Genomic DNA, 27,643 nt, shown 5'->3' with positions numbered 1-27,643 from the left:
GCCACAGGATTTAAAGTCCCGAACTTCCTGCCTTACAGCAAAGAGCCTTTAAGCCAATCCGGTAGACTGTAAGACAATTTGCGTAGTGGATCCCTTTTCCTTAACGAGGTCACCAAGCCTATCCCGAGACATCAGATTGCCTTGCTTGGTCTCCTCCAGGGAAGGTCCCCCCCCCCCCGCTTCCTTCGCTAAAAAGCTTCCTCCACTTGGATGGACAGCTTGGGATCCCCTTTAGAACCACTTGATAGGAACACAGCCTCAGACCAACATGGTCCAGAGACTGGAATCACGCACACCCACCTCGCGCCAGGAGGGCCACGAGGCGAAGGACTCCAGAAAACGGTGTCTGCCCTTCTAGTATCCCCTCCCATCATGCACAGCGGTGCACCACTCCCACTGGGCTGCTCCCGAGAAGGGTCACTTAACACACTATGGTTTGCCCGCGTTCCAACATGGGCCTGAAGTGGTAACGCCACCTACAGGCAACAAGGGAAAACTTCTACCGAGCACAACCACAGCCAGAACAGAGTCAAATTTAAATAGAATAAACACAGAGTCTGAGCCCAACTATGGCTTAGACGCCCCCTAAATTTAAGTAGCGCCCTTGTCATTGGGAGCCCGGCGCTACACATGCATTTGCCCATCCATGTACTCCTTGCTGTAAAGGCCAGTTACAGGTGGGGGCAGGGGCCTTTTCTTTGTTACGAGTCTTTTAAAACATGCAAAAGCCCCTTACAGTTTAGGAACTCTCAGTCCTTTATATAAGCAGCACAAATTTGGTTGTGGACTGCCTCTTGAAGTACCTCCAGCTCCCTTGCAGACACTAATCCCAGCTCTACCTTTTGCAGGGCAGGAATGCTAGTCCGCCTGACTGCTTCTCTTCACCAGTCTACCCAACAGACTCTCTTCACCAGTCTACACGACTGACTCTATGGAGATCTCCCAGGGCAAGGTAAAGAAGATTTAAATGCAACACTATCTTCCAGAGAGAGACCTGCTACCTATGGCAGTCTCTTCCTTTCTATGTCCCTTGTTGCAGTACACACAGTCCTCCGCTGCCTCTCAGGAAAGCCTCCTTCCAACTTCTCTTTTAGGATCCTTCCAAGCCAGGCCAGCCACCTGAGCCTCGGTCTGAGGTAGAGCCCCTCCCCAGCAGCGGTCCCTCAAGGGCAACCAAGAGTCCCCCTCAGCACTTCATCTCCATCTTCCATCCGACTCTCGTGCTGGCATGACCATATTTAAGGGTTCACTTAGTTCCCTGCCTGGCCCATTGCCTGAGGATTTGCCAATGCAGGACAGCCCCCCAAGCCTCTGCCCACTAATTTCTACAAGTTTCTCCAATCTTCCAGATCCAGGGCAGAGGTACCAGAGAGCTGCCCATATAAATCACCAAGCCTTGAACTTTAGTAAACCCTGAGCCAGATTCAATAATGCAGGCTTAGCCCTGAGTCAGACTATAGTTTACCTACTTTCATACTAGTAGCACACTAGAGGGTGCTACAAGCACAACAAATGCTAAGGGAACAAGTAGTTGTAGGCAGGTGCAGTCTATTTTCTTCACTGCAGGCGGAGCACATCTACAGCAGCAATGCAGGAGGAAGTAAAAAAAAAAAAAGACAAGTGCTTCAATGATCTCCTTGGTCACAGAGAGGCAGAAATTGGATGCTGGCATCACATGGAACTTTGGCAGCCAATTTGGGTCAAGAAAAGTCTATTTATGACCCGGACTCCTGGGTGTGGCATGCATTTCATGTATGGCTAGAGTAGGGACAGGTTAGCTGTCTGTCAGGGCCATCCATCCTGGAAGCCTCCCCACTTGGGTATGGACCAGCCAGGCTGCATTCTGCCCCTCGAGACAGACACTGTCAGCACACCAGAGACCTATTGCTAATACTCAATGCTGTTAATCCCGTGAATTGCCTTCCCACCGGGCTTGTTGTGCATTACTGAAGTTCAATTTCAATACAGTTCTGTTTTCTGCAATTAGACTCTGAGGCCCCGTACACACGTCCGAGGAACTCGACGGGCAAAACTCATCGTTTTGCTCGTCGAGTTCTGTGTGAAGCCGCCGTGGATCTCGGCGAGCCAACTTTCCTCATTGAACAACGAGGAAATAGAGAACATGTTCTCTATTTGGCTCGACGAGGAACTCGTCGGCTTCCTCGGCCGAAAGTGTACACACGCAGGGTTTCTCGGCAGAATTCAGCTCCGATCGAGTTTCGTGTCGGGGCCTGAGTCTTACTGCCACCACACCATGCTGCAACTACCCACAAGGTGAGGGTAAATCTTCCAGTGAAGAGAAATGTTTTGGTCACAAACATCTGGGAAATCATGAAACTTCATAAATTTCTTTAGTTTTGGCTATACAGTAATATATTGGTTTGTGAGTAACGTGGTATCCAAGCGTTTTGCAAGACCAGCTATACTTTTTTTTACTTTATAGGCGAGCGCTGGCTTACAAGATGAGCAGGACTCTGGTGCTCATCCATGTAGTAAAGCCTCTGGTATATAGATTACTGTATGTGGCCAGAGGTCCGGGGGCGCTGGTGGCTCCCAGCGCTTCCTGGAGAACTCTGAGACACTCCCAGCTGGGTGGGGCGGGCATAACGTGCGTCGGAGCACCCAGAAGTGTCAACAGTTCCTGAGCGTCTCTGAGTTCTCCAGGAAGCGTTGAGAGCCACCAGCGCCCCCGTTCCTATGGCCACATAAAGTACTGCATACACCAGCAACCCCGAAACATTGGTCACATACAGTACTGCATACACCAGAGCTCCTGGACCTATTGCCACATACAGTACTGCATACACTAGCAGTGGTTGTGGAACAAATCATCTGAGTTTACACTGTTTCTTATGGGGAAACTCGCTTTGATATATGAGTGCTTCAAATTACAAGCATGCTTCTGGAACAAATTATGCTCGTAATTCAAGGTATTGCTGTACATATACCTGTATATGTAAAAATAATCCTGAAAGTTACAAAACTGAATCCGTAGGTAATCAGCGATTTTCCTGGATGTGCAGTATGGCAGATGAGCAAATCAAAAGACTTGTTTAAAGCAGACCTTCACCCTAGAGGGCAAGTTTTGCTGCCCTGCCTCCTCCCCCATCCCTCTCTTACAAATAGATTTTACTACTTTGTGTTACAAAGTAGCACCTAGGAGAGAATTTATACCCCCCACCCGTGCGTGCAGAGATGTGCCACAGGGCTTGAGTCAGGAGAGAACCCTGCAGCCCATCTACACATGTGCTGGATTTTCTGGCCTTCTGTGTGCATGCAGGGTTTCCCACACATACATAAAGACTGCTACCAGGGAAGTCAGATACCTTCCCTGTCTTTGTGGGTGTGTGGAAGTTCACCTGTGTATGCCACTGCACTCTACCAGGATCCAAAGGATGCAAGTGCCATATGGTTGGTGGCCGAGGGTGCTCGAAGTACTGCTTTAAAGTGGTTGTAAACCCTATTTTACAACTTTATGCTACAGGTAAGCCTATAATAAGGCTTACCTGTAGCTTAGGCTGGGTTCACACTACGATTTTCCCGTCCGTCAGCCGCATACGATTTATATGAAAAACCGTATGCGGCTGAAACGGACGGGAACGTATGGAACCGCACATATGTGCGTTTTCCATTGACGTTAATGTTAAAGAAAAACGTATGCGTTTGCCATACTGTTTTAAAAACGGCCGCAAAACCGTGGTTGAACACGGTTTTGCGTACGTTTAAAAAACGTTTTGCCAGCAAATCGTACGCACCCGGATGCATCTGAGTGCATACGATTTGCAATGCATTGTCTATCTATACGTTTTCCCGTCCGGGCCCGTACGTTTTCAATACTGAAATCGTATGCGGCTGACGGACGGGAAAATCGTAGTGTGAACCCAGCCTAATGAGGATAGCTCCTAAACCTACATGGTTTAGGAGATATCCCCTGTATGTGCCGATAACATATGCATACTAGCTCATTATGCCTTTGTCTTGCAGGGTTTTTTCTTTTTGGAGGGTTTACTTCCTCTTTAACAGAATTACAAAGCATGTGGCATAGACTAGAGAACAGTTCACATATATGTATTTAAACCATAAATTTAGCAATTTATCTGGAGTTAAAGCAACACGGTCTTCTCCCAGAAAAATCATAAAACATTTCCCTGCAAAAGGAGAGGTATTAAACTCTGTTAGCCTATTCTACCAATCTTTGCCTCGTTGACGCACTACAGCCTCTGTAGGGCTCTTCAGCATTCCACCCTTCCGAAAGCATCAGATGCCTGCAAGCTAACTTTGTTACTGTTGTGTCCTATGAAAGGCTGTGGTGCTTCCATGGAGTGAAGACCGGCAGCACAGGCCACTGGAGAGGTGAATTTATTCTTTGCCGGGAACTGTTTTTTTTGGTTGACATAGATTGGTACCACGCCTTGGAAATCTGACATTCTTTTTTTTTTGTTTCACTTGTTTACCTCTAAATTCCACCTCCCTTCCCAAAAATAAATAAATAATTGAAGCAGGAAAAAAAGGAAATGGAGATAATGAAACCTGTCTGCTGAAGGAAAAAAAAAGATTTTGTTCTTTGTTATCGCATACACACAGACTGGAAATACTGTACACGAGTCATACATGTAGCATAGATGTGCTAGTAGATAACTGACGTTCTTTCTCAGTGTTCAGTGCACACATCCCCACCTGTCACTCTAATATGAATTTGCAGTTCGGCTGGATTCACACCTATGCAGTTTGCAGATTTGCACTACCATCCATTTACCATGGTTTCCTATGGAACACGTTCTCTAGTACAAATTTGCAAAATGCAAAAAGCAGGTGTGAATCCAGCCTTAGTGCACATTAACTACAACTGCATATGCATTGTATTCTTTTTGCACTACAAGGGAATTAACAGTGGTTTTGTGAATGTTTTTATTTATTGGGTTGGGACTAAAAACAACATTTGTAAGACTTTATATTTTAAAAAGTGAAATTGAAACAATGCAAATTAGTTTAAAGTGCTGCCTAATGCAAATGAATGTCAGATCACTAACTAGTCTCCCTCACAACCCTTCACCCAAATTGCTCTTAAGCAGTGGCGGCTGGTGCTCAAAATTTTTTGGGGGGCGCAAACGAAAAAAAAAAATTGCAGCCTCACTGTGCCCATCAAATGCAGCCACTGTGCCATCAATTGTCACCACTGTGCCATGCCATCAAACGCAGCCACTGTGCCATTAATTGTCACCACTATGCCATGCCATCAAACGCAGCCACTGTGCCATCAATTGTCACCACTGTGCCATGCCATTAAACGCAGCCACTGTGCCATCAATTCGCACCACTGTGCCATGCCATTAAACGCAGCCACTATGCCATGCCATCAAACACAGCCACTGTGCCATCAATTGTCACCACTGTGCCATGCCATTAAACGCAGCCACTGTGCCATGCCATCAAACGCAGCCACTGTGCCATCAATTTTCACCACTCTGCCATGCCATCAAACGCAGTCACTGTGCCATGCCATCAAACACAGCCACTGTGCCATCAATTGTCACCACTGTGCCCTTTAATTGTCACCACTGTGCCCTTTAATTGTCACCACTGTGCCCTTTAATTGTCGCCGCTGTGCCCTTTAATTGTCCCCACTGTGCCCATTGTCCCCACTGTGCCCATTGTCGCCACTGTGCCCATTGATGTCGCCGCTGTGCCCTGTAAAGTGACCCCCCCCCGCTCGGCACTTACCTTTCCCCTATCCCCTATTTTGTAGACGCTGTAACTTTTGCGCAAACCAATCAATAAATGCTTATTGGGATTTTTTTATCAAAAATATGTAGAAGAATACGTATCAGCCTAAACTGAGGGAAAAAAACTTTTTTTATATATATATTTTGGGAATATTTATTATAGCAAAAAGTAAAAAATATTGCTTTTTTTTCCAAAATTGTCACTCTATTTTTGTTTATAGTGCAAAAAATAAAAACCGCAGCGGTGATTAAATACCACCAAAAAAAGCTCTATTTGTGGGAAAAAAAAGGATGTAAATTTTGTCTGGGAGCCACGTCGCACGACTGCGCAATTGTCAGTTAAAGCAACCCAGTGCCGAATTGCAAAAAAGTGCTCTGATCTTTGGCCAGCCAAATCGTCCGGGCCTTAAGTGGTTAAAAAGTGTTTCCCAATGCTAATCCTTTCATCCAATTTTTAAATTGCTGTATTTTTAAGTTTCAAAAGCCAGTATAAAAGAAATAATAGTTGGGGGGGGGGGGGGGGGGAAACACATGTAGGTTTAAAGCGGGGGTTCTCCCTAAAATTTATTTATTTTTCTAGCATGTCATTCAGCATAGTAGCGCGAGCTACAGTATGCCTTTATATATTTTTTTGGCGCCGTACTCACTGTTTAATCGCGTAGTAAAGTTTCAGGTTCCTCGCGGGAATGGGCGTTCCTATGCAGAGGGCTTGTGATTGACGGCCGGCTATGGCGCGTCACGCTTCATGAAAATAGCCGAAATAGGAGTTTGCTCTTCACGGCACCTGCGCAGTCAGCTCCAATGTCTGTGCGCAGGCGCCGTATAGCGCAGTGAAGAGCCGAGACCTACTCCGGCTATTTTTGTGAAGCGTGACGCGCTATAGCCGGCCGTCAATCATGAGCCCTCTGCATAGGAATGCCCATTCCCCGCGGGGAGTCTGAAACTTTACTACGCGATTAAACAGTGAGTACAGCGCCAAAAAAAAATAAAATAAAGGCATACTGTAGCTCGCGCTACTATGCTGAATGACATGCTAGAAACTTATTTTTTAGGCTGATACACCGCTTTAACTAATTCTTATTTTGAATAATTCAAGCTTGAGAAAGGAGCGCCTGGTCACTCTTGAGAAAGTAGCGCGCAGTGACTCTTAAAGGAGCGCGCGGTGACTCTTGAGAAAGGTGCGCGCGGTGACTCTTGAGAAAGGTGCGCGTGGTGACTCTTATCACGCACTGAAACGCGTAGCATTCTGGTCCTGACGTCATCCCGCCTCACGCTTCGTGCCAGCATAGACTCTACGCTTGCGTTCCAGCCCTCCTTCTGGCAGCCGCAGCGATACCCGGAAATCATCCATTCGGAAAGACAACCAGCTTCTCTCAATTGCGGCACAGCATAGCCATCGTCTACAGCTCCAGGAACCCCCCACACAAGCGGAGATCGACTGTCGAATGGACATTCCATATGCCTACATACAGTAACCACTAAGTGAGTGCTTTGATGCTTTTTATTATGAAAGTTATACAGTTTATCTAAGTGGCGCCTGCTTTCTGCTTTTTTGTTTACATGTACTGGAGTCAGGCTTCGGCTCCCCCTGCAAGGCTGCCCAGGTTGAAAAAAGACTGTCATCTCATATAGAGCCTTTACAGCTCAAAGGACTTTTGTGGAGAAACGTTTTTGATTTTATGTCTCAGTATGCGCCATTATTGTATATTTTTATATGCCCAATTATCCAAGAACATGTGAGTACAGAGCAAAGTGCAGGATCTGGGCGACAGTTGCTGCTGTTAACCCCTAGTGCACTAATACTGAGACCTAACTGGCCTATGACATTGCATATGGTGTTCCAGCATTGTCCATTCCCTGTTGAGGGGACTGTTCTAAGAGGTAGCTGCAGAAAAAAGGGTGTCCTATTATTGCTATTCCAAATTCTCGAGTATCCCACCACTCCCTGTGACCGATCAAAGTTATGGGAAAGCAGATGGAACATACCCTTAAAATACTTAAAATAAAATAAGAGACATCAGACAACTTGTTGGATGATAAAGGCCGCGAGTGTTTATTATTGGTTTCAAAGGGTAAATAAATATATAATAAATAAATAATTTAAATATTTACATAAATAAATAAACTTAAATAAGCCTTAAGCTAACCTAGCCACTACGGCCCAGGCTGCCAATAAAATTACCCAGCTTAAAACAAATACCATAGCATTAGCTAAAATTAATATTATTATTATTATAACAAATACTCATGTAAAATAATGAAAAAACTCGTCCCCCTTTGATAAGACAAAGGTGACCCTACCACATAACAAACACCGCGACAAAATTAAAAAGAGGGGTGGGGGGCGTGGCTTGGACATGGACGCGTGAGGAAGCAGGTTTCCAGAGCTCCTCACACACCGCAGCTACAGAAGCTATTTCCAGCGGATTCGTTGCCTCCAGCCGGGCCCAAACGGCATGTCCCAGTCCCGGAGAGTATCCTCCAGAACCAAGCATCCCGCACAGCACGGTACCGGGTCCATCGGCGCATATTTTGGCTGCGGCCTGCAGACACGCGGCGGACCTTCCAAGATGGCGTCCGGGCGGGGCAGGGGAACGGAGGCCCAGGGAAAGGACGCAGCAAGGCACTCACCGCAGTCGCAGCACGGAGGGTCTCCCATCCAGACACCGAACCTGGTAAGGGCAGCGACCCCCCCTGACTCCCCTGGCTCTGTGGCTTCACTGGGCCTAACACCCGACGCAGCGGATGTGCTGGGTGACCGGGACCTGAGACAACACTTGCTGTCCCTCCCCACCAGGGAAGATTTAGACCGCTTTGTCACCAGGGTGGAAAAAGCCTTTAAGCAGGACATAGACCAGCTAAAATCAGATACTACCCAGCTTGGCAACAGGCTGGAGTCGCTGGAGCAAATTGTGGATGAGGCCCTACCTACTATTGCTAAACTGGGGGAGAAGTGTGCAGCCCAGGACTACCAAATTGAGGCCTTACTCACACAGCTAGACGATTATGAAAATCGCAGCCGCAGGTCTAACATTCGCATAAGGGGCCTGCCTGAGGCCACAGGAGCTAGTGACATTGTCCCCACCTTGCAAGGCATTTTTAAAGAGCTGCTGGGCCTCTCACCGAATGACAAAGTGTCGATTGATAGAGCACACAGGGCCCTCAGGCCGCAATCACAAGACGCAGAGAACCCGAGGGACATTATATGCAAGCTTCACAGATACACGGTTAAAGATAAGATCATGCAGCTGATGAGAAAACGCCCTTATTTTGACTTTGATGGTGCCAGGCTTTTCTTTTATCAGGACTTGTCGCGCCGCACCCTGATGCAGCGCAGGGCCCTTTCACCCCTCTTGGAATCATTACGTGCTGCAAACATAAAGTATAGATGGGGGTTCCCGTTCAGCCTGCAGGCTGACAGAGATGGCAAATCCGCCATCCTGCGCAATAAGGACGACCTCCCACGTTTCCTGACGCAGCTCCGGCTAGAACCGGTAGATTTTGCAGACTGGAGGATGACTTCTGCTATTCCAGCTGTGCCGGTCCCTCAACCCTGGCAGATGGTTCGGAGCTCTCGTGGTCGTAAACGTTCCTCGTCTGCGGCGGCTGGTCGGGGCCCTCCACCAGGGGACTGATGACCTGAACACTGCCCTACCTTTACAGATGGAGACCTCGGGAGACCGCTGACTCTACTCCTTTTTCCGCTCACGGATGGACCCTGACTCTCCAAACACCACCCTCCCTAGACTGGCCGGCGGAGGGGCCCAACTGGGGGCCTCTCTGTTATTTCTGGTGTCCCTCGGTGCACAGTTGCCTTTTTGTTACTTTTTCGGCTGTTCTTAACTTTTATGGTCATAGTCCTACTCTTAGTTAGTTTTGCTTACTTTAGCCTAAGTGGGTCTGTTACCTTACGGCCTTGACCATGTTACAGTGCCTTGGACATGTGTAGCCACCAGGGATTCAATTCTAGGTGTGGAAGGGGAGGGTATGGGGGGGGGGGGGGGAGTGAGGTATGGGATGCTTTCGGGCCCACGGGGTTTCTGGGGTTGTACTCTGCTTAGTTTGGGCCTGCCATGTTAGGATAGGTGCCCATAGCTTACCCGGGCCCCCTCAGGGTGGTACTATGCTGGAGATAGGTTCTAATTTTTGTTGTTTTGTATATTTTTCTTTCAGTGTGTGGGGAGCGGAGACCTCCTGGCTCTCTGTGTCCGATCACGATTCCCACCTAGGACTGCCCGCTATGGGTTTATGCCCTGTTACGGGCACCTTGCCTCACCTTTGTGGCCCCGCATTAGCTGGGGGGCCACCTGGGCCGGGCAAGCAGTGTTGGGTCCCACCGTTCTGTGCCTTTATGGCATTAATGGACCTGAGAATGTTAATTTTTTTTGTATGTTTTATGTCATTAATGTTTTTTTTTTTTTTTTTTTCCCCTCCTTTTCTTTTTTTTCCTCTCCTCTCCTTTCCTTCTTCCTCTTCCCGGCTGGGAAATGGAGTCAGCCCCTGCGGAACCAGATTAGCTTATGGACGAACCACTTTGTACCCTCATGGCATCGATCAAGGTAGTATCTTACAACATACGTGGTTTGTGCTCCCCTAATAAGCGAAATAGGCTCTGGTTAGAGGTGAAGAGGTTGGGAGCCCAGGTGCTCTTTTTACAGGAGACCCACTTCACAGACTCCTCGCTACCAAAGCTTCCCACTCATTTGTTCTCGCAATGGTATCTTAGCAACTCACCAAAATCTAAGTCTAGGGGGGTCGCCATCGCCATTCATAAACATTGTCAGTTCCAACCCTTGGACCACAAGGCGGACCCTCAGGGACGCTTTGTTTTTCTAAAGGGCACAGTCATGGGTCAGAAGTTCACCTTTGCAACTCTGTACGCCCCCAACACGCAACAACTTACGTTTATTGACCAGACCCTGGCCCAGCTAGCTGACTTTCGGGAAGGCAGATTGATCCTGGGGGGGGACTTTAACATCAGCCCGGACCCGAAGCTAGATACTTCAACGAGCAGGACCACCCACTCAGACGCCTTTCTGCGACACTTTCGGAGGACACTCCAGGACCACACTTTGGTGGATGGCTGGAGGGTCCTCCATGCGACGGAAAGGGACTATAGTTATTTTTCTAGTGTTCACAAAGTATATACGAGAATCGACATGCTACTAGTGGATCAGGATGCTCTTGACCTCCTTCTGGGGGCGACCATCGATCATATCACGATATCTGACCATGCCCCAGTGACTCTTACGCTTTCCCTGTCCCAGGCGCTCTCTAGGGTCAGGACATGGAGGCTCAACGAAAATTTGCTGGACGATCTGGGGGTGGTGGCGGGGGTACAGGAGACTTTGACGCACTACTTCCGGGAAAACACTGATGATGAGGTGGGCGAGGGCATTCTGTGGGAGGGCCACAAAGCAGTGGTCCGTGGCACCTTAATCGCTCTGGGGGCCAAGCTGAACAGGGAGAGGCAGGCGGACTTCCAGCGGGTGTTGCACGCGCTTAGGCAGGCTGAACTCAGCCATAAGAAGACGTCGGGTCCAGAAAACCTTAAGAGACTAAACGACCTTAGAGTGCTTTTCTCGAAATTATTAGACCGTAAAATCAACCGTAAACTGAGATTTATGGCCCACACCTATTACGAACAAGGTAACAAATGCGGCCGGTTGTTGGCGCGGGCTCTTCGGAAGAAGAGGCTCCTAGCGCATGTACACAAATTACTGTCCCCCGGGGGTAAACAAGAACAGCATACCTCAAAGATCGCCTCGCTGTTCCGAGACTATTATGAGTCTCTGTATAACCTGGAATCCGCCTCCTCTCCTGCCGCAGTGACGCTAAAACGGGCTAAAATAGAGGACTACCTATCGTCGATCGGGCTCCCTTCCCTCGGATCAGGCGACGGATCTTGAGCGCCAAATCACCCCGGACGAACTGCTAACTACTATTAAATCTCTACCCTCAGGCAAAAGCCCGGGACCAGACGGGTTCACTAGGGACTACTACTTGAAGTTTTTTGACACTTTGAAGGTTCCTTTCTGTGCCCTTCTTAACTCCCTGGCAACGGCCGGCAGCCTCCCACGGGAGACCTCGTTGGCACATATTACGGTTCTCCCTAAGGAGGGCAAGGACCCCTCCCAGCCACAGAGTTACAGGCCAATATCCCTCCTGAACACTGACCTAAAAAATTTTTCCAAAATATTGGCCAACCGACTGAAGCACCTTATCCCCGACCTGATACATGCAGACCAGACTGGCTTTGTGGTAGGTAGGGAAGCCAGGGATAATTCCAATAGGGCCCTACAGCTCATACACTGGGCGCGGACACGCGGTCGGATGCCTCCCTATCTGATACTGTCCACGGACGCGGAAAAGGCATTCGATCGCGTGGACTGGGACTTTCTCCGCGCGGTGCTGGCGAGGACGGGACTGGGCCCGCACATGCTACAGTGGATCTCCACCCTATACGTAGCACCGACGGCCCGAATTAAAGTCAATGGCGGCCTCTCTGAGGTGTTCCCTATTCGGAATGGCACGAGACAGGGGTGCCCGCTATCGCCCCTCCTGTTTGCTTTGGTCCTGGAACCACTGCTGCAGAGGGTCAGGGATAATCCGGATATCAAGGGGGTGCGGGCGGGCTCCCTAGAACATAAATTATCTGCTTATGCAGACGACATATTGTTTCATGTCGTCGACCCCTTTTTCTCGTTGCCAAACCTGATGAGGGAACTGACCGCATATGGGGAGGTCTCAAATTTTAAAGTAAACCTCACGAAGTCCGAAATATTGCCGATCACTGTCCCGCAGACCTTGATGTCTACATTGAGGGACTCCTTCCCTTTTAAATGGGCCACCTCGTCTATAAAATACCTCGGGATACAACTTACCAACCATCACGATTCACTATACCAATCTAACTATGTTCCCCTTCTCAGCTCCATTTCTCGGGACCTCCAGACGTGGGACAGGGCTCTCTTTACGTGGATAGGGCGGACGAACATCCTAAAAATGGTAGTATTGCCTCGGGTCTTATTCTTTCTCCAAATGGTGCCTATCCGCATTCCTAAACGTTTTTTCACGGATCTCCGCGGCCTTTTTACTAAATTTGTGTGGGGGGGTAAAAAACCCAGACTGGCAATGTCTATACTCCTGCGGGCAAAGACCAGAGGGGGCCTGGGCATTCCGAACATTCCGCAATATTACCAAGCAATCGCTTTGCAACGGATTCTGGATTGGAAATTCCACACGTCCCTTAAGCTTTGGGTCCCCCTTGAGAAAACAATGGCCGGGCGAGATCTGTCGTACGCGCCGTGGGTGCCAGCTGAGGAAAGAGGGCTGTCGGAGTGGGTGTCCCCCTTGACTACTCACTCATTGAGTTTGTGGGATAGGCTGAATACCAGACTGAACCTGGCGCCCAGAACGTCTCCCTTGGCGCCGATAAGCGGGTTCCCGTGGTTTGCACCCGGAGAGCAGAGGGCTTCCCTTGGCACATGGGTTGGCGACGGAATATGTAGTTTGGCAAAATTTGCGGAGGGGGGCGCCCTACAATCATTAGATGCAATGCGAGAAAGGTTTGGCAGCTACCCATTTGACTTCTGGAGACACCGACAACTCGAGACCTTCATGACTAAGAGCCACAAGACAGCACAGATTAGGTCTACCCTGATGGAATTTGAAAGCATGTGGGCCGCGGGGGAACGCCTGCCCCACGCGATCTCAGCGCTATATGAGATGCTGGGAGATGCAACACCTTCCCCCACCCCCCACTTTGTAAGGGAATGGGAAAGGGACTTACACATAGAACTTAGCAGGGAACAGCTTCATCACCTATACCGCCTGACGCACTCAAGCTCTGTGGACTCCAGAACAATTATAAGCTATTAACAAGGTGGTACAGAGTCCCCACTACGCTAGCAAAGATTTTCCCTACAGCCTCGGAGGTGTGTTGGAGGGGATGTGGACAGAAGGGCTCGTTCCTGCACATTTGGTGGGAGTGCCCGGTGCTTCGGCCGTTCTGGGATATGGTCAGTAAGCATATCTCTGAGGGCCTGGGGGTAGACGTCCCGGCCCTGCCTCAGCACTTTCTGCTCCACGTTCCCACCATTCCGCTGTCCCATTATAAAAAAAGTGCTCTCCCCCACCTCCTCAACGCTGCTAAACGCCTCATTCCAATTCATTGGAAGAGTTCGCTTATCCCCAGCGAACAGGACTGGCTGGGGAAGGTGGGGGAGATCATGGAAGCCGAGAGCTGGCTTGCGGAGTGCAGGGATTCACGGGAACGCTTTAACACTGTCTGGGGGGAATGGAAGGCACATATTCACGATGCCGCCCCGTTGTCGTCCAGTTTAGAGGAGGCACTGCTTGTCCTGGCGGACCCCTCCTTTGGGAGACTCGTTCAGGAGCAGCACCAACGGGCTAACCAGGAGACCTCCTGATCTATGCAGTAACCCTTAGGTGCCACTGACGGGGGCTGACTCCTTCTCTTCTGTCTTTCGCTCTTCTTACTTCTTCTTCCCCTCTTGTTTTCTTTTCCTTTTCTGTGTCAGTCCATTGTATTTTTTTTTTTTTTTTTAATTTTATTTAATTTCAATAATTTACCTTTTTATTTCGTGATGACTTTGTTTTAGCCTGTGCATTACAGACTGTGCCAAATGTTGAGCGGGCATGGGGTGCTTAGGTGCCCAGCTCTGCCTCGGGCTCTCAGGATGTTCTTAGGATGTCCCCTGGTACTCTCCGTTACCTTGGGATGGTACTTAGCATTGCAGGGGGTGGGGGTTTGGGTCGTGTCCCACCTCCCACATGTTGGGGGGGGACACCTGCTTCAGTGGACCGATGTCCGGAGTGGGTGGATGTCCCCCGCTCCCTTACTTACACGGAGTCCTGTTCCTGATGTATGCCCGACTTTGTTCGGATTCTGTTATGCAACGATGTTCCACAGTCAATGTATTCTGTATTTGTTTGGACTTTCTTTTACAAAATAAAATACTAATTATATAAAAAAAAAGAGGGGTGGGGGCTGGGGGAAAAGAACACCACAGCTCCTAAGTCTTCTGAGGCGAATGAGCCTGAGCTATCAGAACCCTGTTTAAATAGCCCAGAACCGGGTTGGTTCTGGCCAGTTCAAACTGGATTTTCCCAGCTTTCTACCCCAGCTGCAGAGGTCATCTGTCGGGCAAAGAGCCCGCCAAAATCCCCCTGCAGTAAGTGGTCACTGCAGGGGCAAAAGAGCCCGCCAATTTACCTGAGGGAAAACTGCTCCTCAGGTAAAATTGGAACCATAGGATCCATCTCTTTCCCATGAGGAAAAGGGGGGCAAATGCTGCCATTCCCCTTTTCCTATCATTCAGCAAAAACCTTTAAAAAGGCAACCCAAAAGGTATTCCCATCTGTAAAATTTAGGAGGGCTTAATTCTCCATCAAGATGTAGAATTCCAGAAGCTTGTCCACTTATAAACCTTTCCAGTCACAAGGGATAAGATTGCAGCAAACTACTCAGAAATCTATATAAAATACATTTTGCCAACTGTCATTTTAAAATTACCAACTGTCTCTTTAGAAATATCTAGTTTATTTTCACAAGAATAGTCCACATTCCAATACCCTTTGTCATGGAATCAGGTGTGAAGTGATTAAGAGCCAACAAGTGGCACATCAGATTCATTGGCAGCTGCAGCAAGAATCCAGCAAATTCCCGCAGCTCTATTTACAGGTAGGTGCAGACAGTTGTAGCTGCTCAGCCTGTACAGGCAATAACATGTAAACAGGGGCCGCAGCGCTCTGCCAGTGTTTACATGTAATTACACATGGAGCAAATACCTGTGGTTATTGAGGACAAATAATCACCCCGGGAAGCAAATTCTTTGCATCCAGGGGCTATCTGTCCCTAACTGAAGGCAATTTCTTCATGTGTAATTAAATGCAGACAGCCGAGCTTTGGTCAGCCTGTCATTGCTTGTACAGGCTTAGCAGCTACAACTATCTGCATCCATCTGTGAAAACAGCTGCAGAAATATGCCGCAACTAGTGTGGATCTGGTGTAGATATTGTACAAACATGTTATACTTTCCTGCTCTGTGCAATGCTTTTGCACGGAGCAGCCCTCATCCTCTTCTTCTGGTGTCCCCTCACCGAAACCCCAGACCCCTCCTCTTTGGCGAGTTCCCCCACGGAAAGCTGCTTCTCACAGGGCACCCATGCGGGCTCGCTCCCAAGCCACCCTGTCTGCATCTATTGATACAGAGCGGGCGGCTCGCCCACCCCCCTGCTCCCGCTGCTATCAATCTGCCCAATAAGGAGGGAGACAGCCGCCGCTCTCGTGCACATCGTTGGATCAGACCGGGCTCAGGTAAGAAAATGGATGGAATAAAAAGAAGATCTGTCGCACACCATGGAAGGTTCAAAAGGACGTAGACAGGACGTTACTTGAACATTGGTAGACCGGTTTCACGCGGATTACTCGTGCTTGTTTACAACAAAAAGAAAATGGATGGGCCTGGGAGGAAAATTATAAGTTCTGTTTTGGATAGATTGAGTTTGAGGAAGTGGTGTGACATCCAAACTGATATATCTGATAGTAAATTAGAGATACGTGAGGAGAATGAAGGAGTGGGGTGAGGGGCAGAGAAATAGAAGAAACTGATCTCTGACCACAGAGGTTGTCTGAAAAAATAAAAAAATCGGATTACGGAAGAATCTTGCTATCTTTTCAAAGCAGCTCCTACTTGATTTTGAAAAGTGACTTTTATGTGTTTAGGTCTTCTACCAGTGCCATATACTCATGCGTGATCTGTGATTTCTAAGGGTACTACTAAGTTCCAAATATCCCAATATTTCAGATGACAGACAACACTTTTGGTTTGGATATTCATAGCTCCTCAAGAAATTTTACTGGCTTTGCTATACTATTTTGCACTTATTCCTCTGAACAGTATGTGATTAGGCCTCTCATTTCATTTGTCTTCAGCAATTTGATAACTTGATAATTGTTTATATATAATACATTTCTTCTGTTTATGCTAAATTGTCCTTCTCTTATCCATAGATGATGTCTTTGTCAGCATTGATGTTTTTTTTACTTTAAAGCCTTGTGCACACAGCTCAGGTCGGAGCCGCTGTACTAATAACAATCCGATGTTAGGACAGCGATTTCCCCTGCTGTGCTACTGTGTTCTGACAGGGGGATGACCCCCCCGGCCAGAACGCTCTAGTCAGTGCTCTAAACCATTGGCTGAGAGCGCTCATCGGGAGAGGATCAGCAGACCTTTTGCGGTCATGACCTGTCAGACCAACTGTCGTACACATGGGACAAATGTCGACCGGTTATTACTGACCTGGCCGATGCCACCTGACATCAGGCCAATGTGTACTAAGCTTAGGTCACATTTCAATACTAATAAAAACTCTTTTGGGTTAAAAAAAATCCCATGTGAATAAGGCCATAAACATGAACGCTCAGCGAAAGAGTGGCATGGTCAGAGGATGCTGCTTATGCTTATGCCTGAGGATAACCATAGGCGTGCGCAAGGGGTGTGCCAGGGCACACCTTAATTCTGGAGTTGACAACCCTGTCAATCGTGGGCAGATGACAGGTAAACCACGATCCTTACTTGCCAACCCCCAGTACCTGGACAGGATAGGCGGTGGGGGGGGAGGGGGGTGCAAATTAGTGGAACCAATCTGTATTTTCTTGTGCAGCAGCTGGAAGTAGGCTTCTCCTCCTCTCCCTCTCACTGACATTCAGCTGCTACAGGAGGAAATACAGGAGATTGATACCAATATATGACACCCCTCTTGTCCCAGTTCCTCTTCTTTCTGCTGCCCAGGTGCCCCTGTGTGCCCCCCAATTGTTTCAAGATGATGAGTGGGGAAGAGGTCGGTTATTATGTCACACATGCATATGTGTTGGAGCTTTGAGGTGCACCCCCTAATGCAATAGGCTGTGCACACCTATGAGGAGAACATATGCAATAGAACAGGTTTTACAATTGTCTATTTATTGTTCCCCCCTGAGATGGCATTTTTCTGTCTCCAGGAATTCAGATTGTTCCCCAGCCTTGCTGAGAACGTAGGTTTATACATGCATTGTCCAGCCCTATGCCCTTCTTTTTACAACAGCATTCATTAAATATCCACCATATAAGAAGACTACATAGATTCTTGCTCCCCCCCCCCCCCCCACAATGCTTACATACACTGCCAATATTTAATTTGTGCAGAAAGGCAAATAGATAAAGCAGATGTGCAGGACAAGACCTAGTAATGTGACTCAGAGCAATTAGTGCAGATGTACGTGGCATGGCTAGATTCTCAGTTGCTGTATGAATGTATTAGAGAGGTTTAAAGACAAGCAGTGAGGCGGAAGGGCCATCTGTTATTACACTAAAACACTTCGGCTCAGTTCACTCTGGTCACTGGTAATACTTGCTTTGGATACACTGCCTGCTATACAGTATGTTTACTATATACTGTCATCAGGATGAGCACACTTTACTTCCCAGCTGTGCATTTCAGTCAAATCTGACAACACCATGCCATCAACATGCTGGAACCAGGAGAGCCTCATAGCTGAAACCAAAACTGTCTGTGCTGCAAACTCAACCAACATCACCCTTTCATGTTCCCAGGGCAGATTCAAGTAGGAAACTTTAAGTGGCTGTAAACCTCAGACACAAAATATGTACAAAGCATATGCCATAGTGTGTACTTGTTTCAGTTAAGAGCACTAAGTGTCATTTCTGCCTGCTGCTTCATTCCTCTGCTATCAGCATGAATCCCTTCTTACAAGTTTTCCTGACACTAAGGGCCCTTTCACACGTACGGACCGTATGTCCGCATTTTCATCCGTCCGTTACGGATGAAAACGGGACATACATGAGTCCCTATGTGATTACGGGTGTCAGCGGATGACTATCCGCTGACACCCTTAATTTGTCCGCCTCCACAAAGATCCGCATTTTCGGACGGAAGAAAACCCTATTTTTCTTCCGTCTGCGGGATCGGATCGGATAAACACGGACATATGGTCCGTGTTCATCCGATCCCCCGTAGGGGAGAGCGGAGGAAAGACAGGGCGGTCCCTGCACACAGGCCCGGATTTACTCCCTTTGCCGCCCCAAGGCCGGGTCCTTCAATGCCGCCCCCGCCTGCCCAGTACAGGGGGGGACATTATCTGCCGGGGGACTTTTTCGGCAGGACACTGGGAAGCAGGGGGGATGCTGCTGCCGAAAATGACATTGAGAACTGGGGGGGGGGGGGGGGGGTGTTGCTGCCAAAAATGACATTGATCATTGGGGGGGGGGGGGGGGGTTCTGCTGCCGAAAATGACATTGAAAACCATCTCACCTCCTCTTCCCTCTGTTTTCTTTCCTCTCACCATCCGTGACATGACAGGGGGGAAATGAAAGTGTCCTCTCCTGTCAGCTGCAGTGCCACCCCTGCACCCACTGCCGCCCCGAGGTCTGGCCTTGTTGGCCTTGTCTGGAATCCGGCCCTGCCTGCACAGTGTGCGAGGACCGCCCTGTCAGCTGCCAGCTTAGCGGGGATTTTACGGAGGATCCCCGCTGAGCTGTATGGACACACGGGGCGGATCATTACTGATCCGCCCCGTGTGAAAGGGCCCTAAGAGAAAATTGGAGACAGGGGAGAGATTTACAACAGCTGCAGCTCTGTTCCTGTGTGCAGGAGTATGTCCTTCCCTCCAATCAGGTCTCAGAGCTCTCCTCACTGTGCTCCACAGAGTAAACAAGCTTTATAACTGCAGTTAAACAGGTACAGCATATATAAGGGGCATTTGTTTAATCTCTGTGTGTCGCCCAAGGCCAAGAGTTTACAACCACTTTAAAGAGAAAAACCAATTGGTTGCTAGAAGCAAAACGGTTCTGTGCAGAAATGTGACTAATGTTGCACTCTCTATCTTTAGTAAATAAACCCCATAGATCGCTCTTTCTTGTTGCTCCGAACACCACAACCAGCATGGATATAGAGAACCAATTCTTTAGTTTATGACAGCCTTCAACAGCTGGCCATGCACTAGCAGAATTCCATTCAAACAATGTTTTGGTTTTCTGAACATTTGTTTGATTTGTTAATGTAAGTGGGGACAATTTGACATTTGGTTTTGACCACAGTGAAGATTCATAGACCACGGTCTGATCAGCTATCTCTTACCCTATCCACCCCTATCCACACTGATGCAGTGCAAGATCTGCAGCGATTCCTGTGCATTTCCTGCACCGCATCACAATCACATTCCGTTCATGCGATCTGCTGCAGGTGTCAATGTTAAGGATACCCAAAAAAGTAACAAAATGAAGTGCGACTGGCAGAATCGCATCGCATGGGTGTGAACACCCATGCGATGCGATTCTGTTGCGTCAAAAAAAGGGTCATGCACCATTTTGGTGGGGATGCAGTGCGATTTGAGCCATACAAAATGAATGGGCTCTAATCCTACTGAAAAGAATTGCATGCGATTTGAACAGGAATGCAGTGCGATCCCTGTCCGAATCACATGCAAATCCTCACACTGCACCAGTGTCAACCTAGGCTCAGGCAAGGCCTGAAACCTCATCTCTTCCGGGAGGCCCATATCAACACCTACAAACTGTACTTCTACTCCCCCCCCCCCCCCCCCCCCCCCAGCTCATCCCTCACAATTAATGCCTTTTGTACCACTTCTCCTCCCTTTTATATTGTAAACTTTCGTGATTAGAGCCCTCCTAACCTCTTGTCTTGTTTTGTTTCTGTACTGTCTCCCTTTATATTGTAAACAGCTGCACAAACTCTAACACGATTGGACTTCCATATGACTTCTCCGTACAATTTTTGTCCGAATGGACGTTGTCCGCGAACTTGTTCTGCATACACACGGTTTTTCAGCTCTTTACAGCCACCCTTTGGGTAACTTCTGCTATTGTTGGCTGATGTTTAGCATCGGTTCTGAGCATGCGAGTTTGTACTTTGGACTTTAGTCTGATGGACTTGTGTACACACAAACGGATTATGCTCCATCGGACATTTGTTGCCGAAAAGTTTGAGAGCCTTCACAGCGAAGATTTGTCCGATGAAAAACCGAAAACAATTGTCCGATGCAGCATACACACGGTCGGATTGTCCGATAAAACATCTCTGTATTATAAAAAGTTAAATAATCTTTTAATATGCTTGGGCTGCGTTTATATCTCTGGGATTTTAATGTTTCATGAATAAATCTGTCATTTTATTGAAATCAGTTTTCCTATCCAATTCTATATATAGCTTGTGTTTAAAACAGAACTTTATGGGAATGAATACAGAAGTATATCTTCTAATATTGAAATAATGACTATATGACTATAACTAAATTAGTACTAATTGGCCGCAGCCCTTTTTTTTACTGTTGTTGGTACTAATTATACATTTATTTATATACACATCTTTAATATTGATACTTTTTGAACAGTATTTATACATAAAATAGTCCAGCCATCACAGTGCAAACTAATTAACTATAACATAACAACAAACAGTCCCCTTCAGACAAACCACACAACATCCGGGTGGGAGGGAGCTGAATAACAAACTCATCCACTCCAATTTATAGGTACACCCAGGATCCAACTGACAGAGGGCTTGTGCATATAAAGTAAAAAAAATAAAAATAATATTCAAAATTGTAAAGCTTTATCACTCATTCTGTCTCATTCCCATATGATGGGTAACTAATCATCCCCCTCTTTTATTAAATCAACATTAAAAAAGGAAAAGTGTGGGATAGGGAAAAAAAATAAAACACACACACATACACACCTATATGGCTGGAGCATCGGTCTGCAGCTCTCTCCCACCAGCTGTCGGCTGAATCTGGGTCACCGGAGTGCAGAAATAAGTGCCCTACTATGACCCAGAAGAGAAGTATGGGAAAAAAAGCTTTGGTCATACTTCTCTTAACCATTTTTAATCTGTATGCATTAGGAAATAGAAAGCTATGTATATCATATTTACTTGCTTTAAACTTTTTTTATTTTTATTTTTTTACATTTTTTTCAATTGCTTCCTGGTTTCTGGCCTGGTTTGTAGGATGTCATACATCCTAGAAGTATTCATGGGCATTTGTTTTTCTTTTATCTGGGAGGAGGGGAGAATGGACTTTCTCAGCTAAGCACACCCTCCTGCCTGCATGCCTGAGCTAAGGGCGGATGCATTCCAGGAAGTAAATACTTTATGTATCATCTGCCCTTACTCAAGATGGCTGCAGTTAGAAATGCTTGAGGGGTGTTTTTTTTTTTTAAGTGATTTCTCAATAAAATAAAACATGGAGACATGGATGGATGGGTGAGTTTGCTTTGAATATAAAAAAATGAATTCAATTGTGTTTTGGTTTGTGGTGCTCAGATGCAATTTAAATCGGCTTTAAATATCTCTCATAACTTGTATATATGGAGAACATGGGAGTTAACATTGGTCTTTTTTTTTTATTATTATTACACGCCATTGCTTTGTATATGTAATCATTTTATGTATTCTATATGATTTGATGCATAGGGATGATTTACTAAAACTGGAGGGTGCAAAGTCTGGTGCAGCTCTGCACAGAAACCAATCAGCTTACATTATTTTTCTTAATTGAACAAGCTGAAGTTAGAAGCCGATTGGCTACCGTGCACATCTGCACCAAGTTTTGCACGCTCCAGTGTTAGCAAATAAACCCCATGGTGTAGTATTTAAGATTTATTGGGAATTTTTGTACATTTTAAAAGGGATAGGAAGCACTAACACATAAAGATAGAGAAACAAGTAGCGGTCGACCGAAATATCGACCGATATTTGGCCGTTTTGGAGAAATCGGCATCGGACGATTTTTATCCAAATCGGGCCGATATTTTACAATTCCTGCTAGCGATGCCACGGCTCCGGAGCTAGGCTGGAGCCGCGGCCTTTCCTGATGCTGTGACCGCGGCGGCATCACAGCATCAGGAAAGACCGCGGCTTTGGCCTAGCTCCGGAGCCGCGGCCATCTTGGTACACCCAGCGCGGCGTCCCTCCTCTGTTAACGCCTACAGAGGAGGTGGGGCCCGCGCTCGTGGGACACACAAAAATTCTGCCATAAATGCACCCTCTTGCCTGTCAGCCATCATATACACTGAACTGCGCATGTGCAGCTCAGCGAACATTTACAGCCCCAATCCGTGCCGTGGAGAGGTGACTCCTGTGCGCATGAGCGATAGTGAAGTCATTGGGGCCCGGCCTATCAAACGGTTATGATTATGACTAAGGCCTATGTAAGGCTGAAACATGTTAATATTGACAGGTATTGATTCTTTTTATTGGATGGATTAAAATACAATCGTATATGCTTTCTTTTTGAGACATCGTGGTGCCTGATTTTATTCTCTTTAAACAGTCGAGGACATGGAACCCAGAAAAAAGACCGGGCGAAGGGTGAAGCTCCTGGGTCCCGCCAGATTGTTTTGATGGGTACGTTTTCAAGAATGTACTAATCTGAAAATCAACACAGGGATCGCTGTTCTGGTGAATGGATGGAAACAAGTAAAAAAGTAACAACCTTTTAATCGGACAATCAGATGACAGGAGACAAAGTATCAAAAGCCTTTGGGGAAAGAGAATGTGCCCGTAAAGCACTATGGGGTTGATTTACTAAAGGCAAATAGACTGTGCACTTTGCAAAGTGCAGTTGCTCCAGAGCTTAGTAAATGAGCAGAAGCTTTCCATCATCCAATAGCATGCAAGAAAAAATGCTGTGTTTTTTCTTCCTTGCATGTGATTGGGTATTCTTTGCCAAATGAAGCTTTACCTTATTTACTAAGCTCTGGAGCAACAAAGCGCACAGTCTATTTGCCTTTACTAAATCAACCCCTATGACTCACAGCTTCCCCCCCCCCCCACAGCCCCACTAATACTCACTTGAGCCCCCTCTATCCAAAGAGACTCGGCTGTCCCAGGACTCCCTCTCGTCGCTGGCTGATACAGCAGCGGGTGCCATTGGCCCCCAATGCTTTAATCACAGCCAGTGACGAGTGAACGGGGGGCAGGGCCTAGCCGCGGCTCCATGTTTACTATGGACTGGGCTCGGGAGCGAGCACGCACCAGTGCCCCCTTTGCAAGCTGCTTCCTCTGAGGGCACCAGTCAAGAAGGAAGAGCCAGAAACGACATCGGGGGACCCGAGAAGAGGAGGATCAGGGCTGCTCTATCTAAAACCACTGCACAGTGCAGGCAAGTATAACACGTTTGTTATTTAAAAAAAATATTCTGAACCTTTAATGTCACTTTAAGCCTAGATATAAGATCTGACAGTCATCAGACCTGTCAGAGGCTGAAAGAACAGTGGCATTCCTAGCATTTATATATAATGTGCCACCCCTATACTGTATATACCCCTGTCAATCCTGCCACTCCGCTCTTATATGCTTGTGAATGCATTTTATTGTTACCTATTAAAGTGTTTATGGTTTTTATAGCACAAAGGTCGCTGTGTCTCTGTCTTTGTGTCTGATTTATCCATGGATAATCCCTCAACTGTGAAAAGGGCTGCATGACCAATGTATTTTAGGACCTGATGGGATTGGATATATCATGATTTTACTTCTTATTACCCACAAACGTATTCTACTACAGAACTAACACCAGTGGGGGGCCGTCTATGATCTCACACTGTACTACAGAACACACACCAGTGGGGGACATCTATGATCTCACACTGTACTACAGAACACACACCAGTGGGGGACATCTATGATCTCACACTGTACTACAGAACACACACCAGTGGGGGGACATCTATGATCTCACACACTGTACTACAGAACACACACCAGTGGGGGACATCTATGATCTCACACACTGTACTACAGAACACACACCAGTGGGGGACATCTATGATCTCACACTGTACTACAGAACACACGCCAGTGGGGGACATCTATGATCTCACACACTGTACTACAGAACACACACCAGTGGGGGACATCTATGATCTCACACACTGTACTACAGAACACACACCAGTGGGGGACATCTATGATCTCACACTGTACTACAGAACACACACCAGTGGGGGACATCTATGATCTCACACTGTACTACAGAACACACACCAGTGGGGGGACATCTATGATCTCACACACTACTACAGAACACACACCAGTGGGGGACATCTATGATCTCACACTGTACTACAGAACACACACCAGTGGGGGACATCTATGATCTCACACTGTACTACAGAACACACACCAGTGGGGGGACATCTATGATCTCACACTGTACTACAGAACACACACCAGTGGGGGACATCTATGATCTCACACTGTACTACAGAACACACACCAGTGGGGGACATCTATGATCTCACACTGTACTACAGAACACACACCAGTGGGGGGACATCTATGATCTCACACACTGTACTACAGAACACACACCAGTGGGGGACATCTATGATCTCACACACTGTACTACAGAACACACACCAGTGGGGGACATCTATGATCTCACACTGTACTACAGAACACACGCCAGTGGGGGACATCTATGATCTCACACACTGTACTACAGAACACACACCAGTGGGGGACATCTATGATCTCACACACTGTACTACAGAACACACACCAGTGGGGGACATCTATGATCTCACACTGTACTACAGAACACACACCAGTGGGGGACATCTATGATCTCACACTGTACTACAGAACACACACCAGTGGGGGGACATCTATGATCTCACACACTACTACAGAACACACACCAGTGGGGGACATCTATGATCTCACACTGTACTACAGAACACACACCAGTGGGGGACATCTATGATCTCACACTGTACTACAGAACACACACCAGTGGGGGGACATCTATGATCTCACACTGTACTACAGAACACACACCAGTGGGGGACATCTATGATCTCACATTGTACTACAGAACACACACCAGTGGGGGGACGTCTATGATCTCACATTGTACTACAGAACACACACCAGTGGGGGACATCTATGATCTCACACTGTACTACAGAACACACACCAGTGGGGGACATCTATGATCTCACACTGTACTACAGAACACACACCAGTGGGGGGACATCTATGATCTCACATTGTACTACAGAACACACACCAGTGGGGGGACGTCTATGATCTCACATTGTACTACAGAACACACACCAGTGGGGGACATCTATGATCTCACACTGTACTACAGAACACACACCAGTGGGGGACATCTATGATCTCACACTGTACTACAGAACACACACCAGTGGGGGGACATCTATGATCTCACACACTGTACTACAGAACACACACCAGTGGGGGGACATCTATGATCACACACTGTACTACAGAACACACACCAGTGGGGGGACATCTATGATCACACACACTGTACTACAGAACACACACCAGTGGGGGGACATCTATGATCACACACTGTACTACAGAACACACACCAGTGGGGGACATCTATGATCTCACACACTGTACTACAGAACACACACCAGTGGGGGGACATCTATGATCTCACACACTGTACTACAGAACACACACCAGTGGGGGACATCTATGATCTAACACACTGTACTACAGAACACACACCAGTGGGGGACATCTATGATCTAACACACTGTACTACAGAACACACACCAGTGGGGGACATCTATGATCTAACACACTGTACTACAGAACACACACCAGTGGGGGACATCTATGATCACACACTGTACCCTGACACATGAATGTAATAAGGCAAAGGGAATTTCCTCCAGAGCTCAGTGAATGAAGCTCTTATTGACTTCCATTAGTCGTTGCATTTAGGAAGTGGAAGGAATAAGAGAAGGTGTCCTGCAGCTGCACATAGAGGATACACAATAAGATACAAGCGTACTATGCCATGGAATGTCATCATGGAATCCCTGCCCGGGTCATGCCAGGCTCTGTCCTAACAAGCAGCTTTCATTGTGACGTCATGGTGTACAGATGAAGAATCAGCAGCACACTCTTACCTGATATCCAGATCATCCAACATCTCCAGCAGGTGACTGGAGCGCGCAGCCATAGACATAGAGCGACAGAACTTGCCCCCGTTGGGCCCCTCATTGGCCTTGGCTTGGATCTTAGCTTGAGCCATGTGTGCTGAGGTAATGAATGAGTGAAGGGACAGGATAAAGCAGCACTCAGGATCTTTCTAGACACATCCCCAGACACTTACTGATGGAACATTTCCTAACAAGGTCCTGGGCGGATCCCGCTCCTCTAATATTCTCCCTGCCCCCAGCCTGCACTCTGTATACACAGCTCTTCTATTGCTACACGTGTGGCACTGCTGGAGTCCTTCACATTACTGTGTCCCCATCACCCACCCTGCAAATGATACAATGCCAGGATTGTGTACTACGTGGACTTGGCTCTAGCAAACAACACTCATTAAATAAAAGAATTCCTCTCATCTATAACTGACCATACACTATACAATCTCCTTTACATCTATCACCAGCTATGTAGTGAAAGAGCCTGCCTGATTTCATACTAATTGAATGGATTGTTTCGATTCGCCCTTCTGTAAAATTGTAAAGCTGGTCATACACTATACAATTGGCTAGATTCACAGAGACAACTTTAAGGCATTTAAGCTACGCCGCCGTAAGTTAGCGAGGCAAGTACATGATTCACAATGTACTTGCCTGCTAAGTTACGGCGGCGTAGCCTAAAGCGGGCGGGCGTAAGGGCGCCTAATTCAAATATGGCTGAGGGGGCGTGTTTTATGATAATCAGGCTTGACCCGACGTGATTGACGTTTTTTTTTTTAACTGCGCATGCGCCGGGCGCCTACATTTCCCAGTGTGCATTGCGGCTAAGTCCGCCGCACGGGCCTATTGATTTCGACGTGGACGTAAACGACGTAAATCCCTATTCCTGGACGACTT

The 27,643-nt window shown here is 47.3% G+C and overlaps 1 protein-coding gene across 1 annotated transcript in view; it reads right to left on the bottom strand.

Moving 5' to 3' along the window:
- BAG2 (BAG cochaperone 2) overlaps positions 1-27,031 on the bottom strand; it is a 45,584-nt gene extending 18,553 nt beyond the window's left edge. The window contains exon 1 of the mRNA XM_040349884.1: positions 26,723-27,031. Coding sequence (XP_040205818.1) covers positions 26,723-26,847 — 125 coding nt within the window. The 5' untranslated portion in view covers positions 26,848-27,031. The remainder of the gene's footprint in view (positions 1-26,722) is intronic.
- Positions 27,032-27,643: the final 612 nt, after the last annotated feature.

This window comes from Rana temporaria, chromosome 4 (genome assembly GCF_905171775.1).
Source record: "Rana temporaria chromosome 4, aRanTem1.1, whole genome shotgun sequence".
Taxonomy (NCBI): Eukaryota; Metazoa; Chordata; class Amphibia; order Anura; family Ranidae; genus Rana; species Rana temporaria.
Note: the sequence above shows the minus strand (reverse complement) of the source record. Positions and strands in the feature narration are given on the sequence as shown.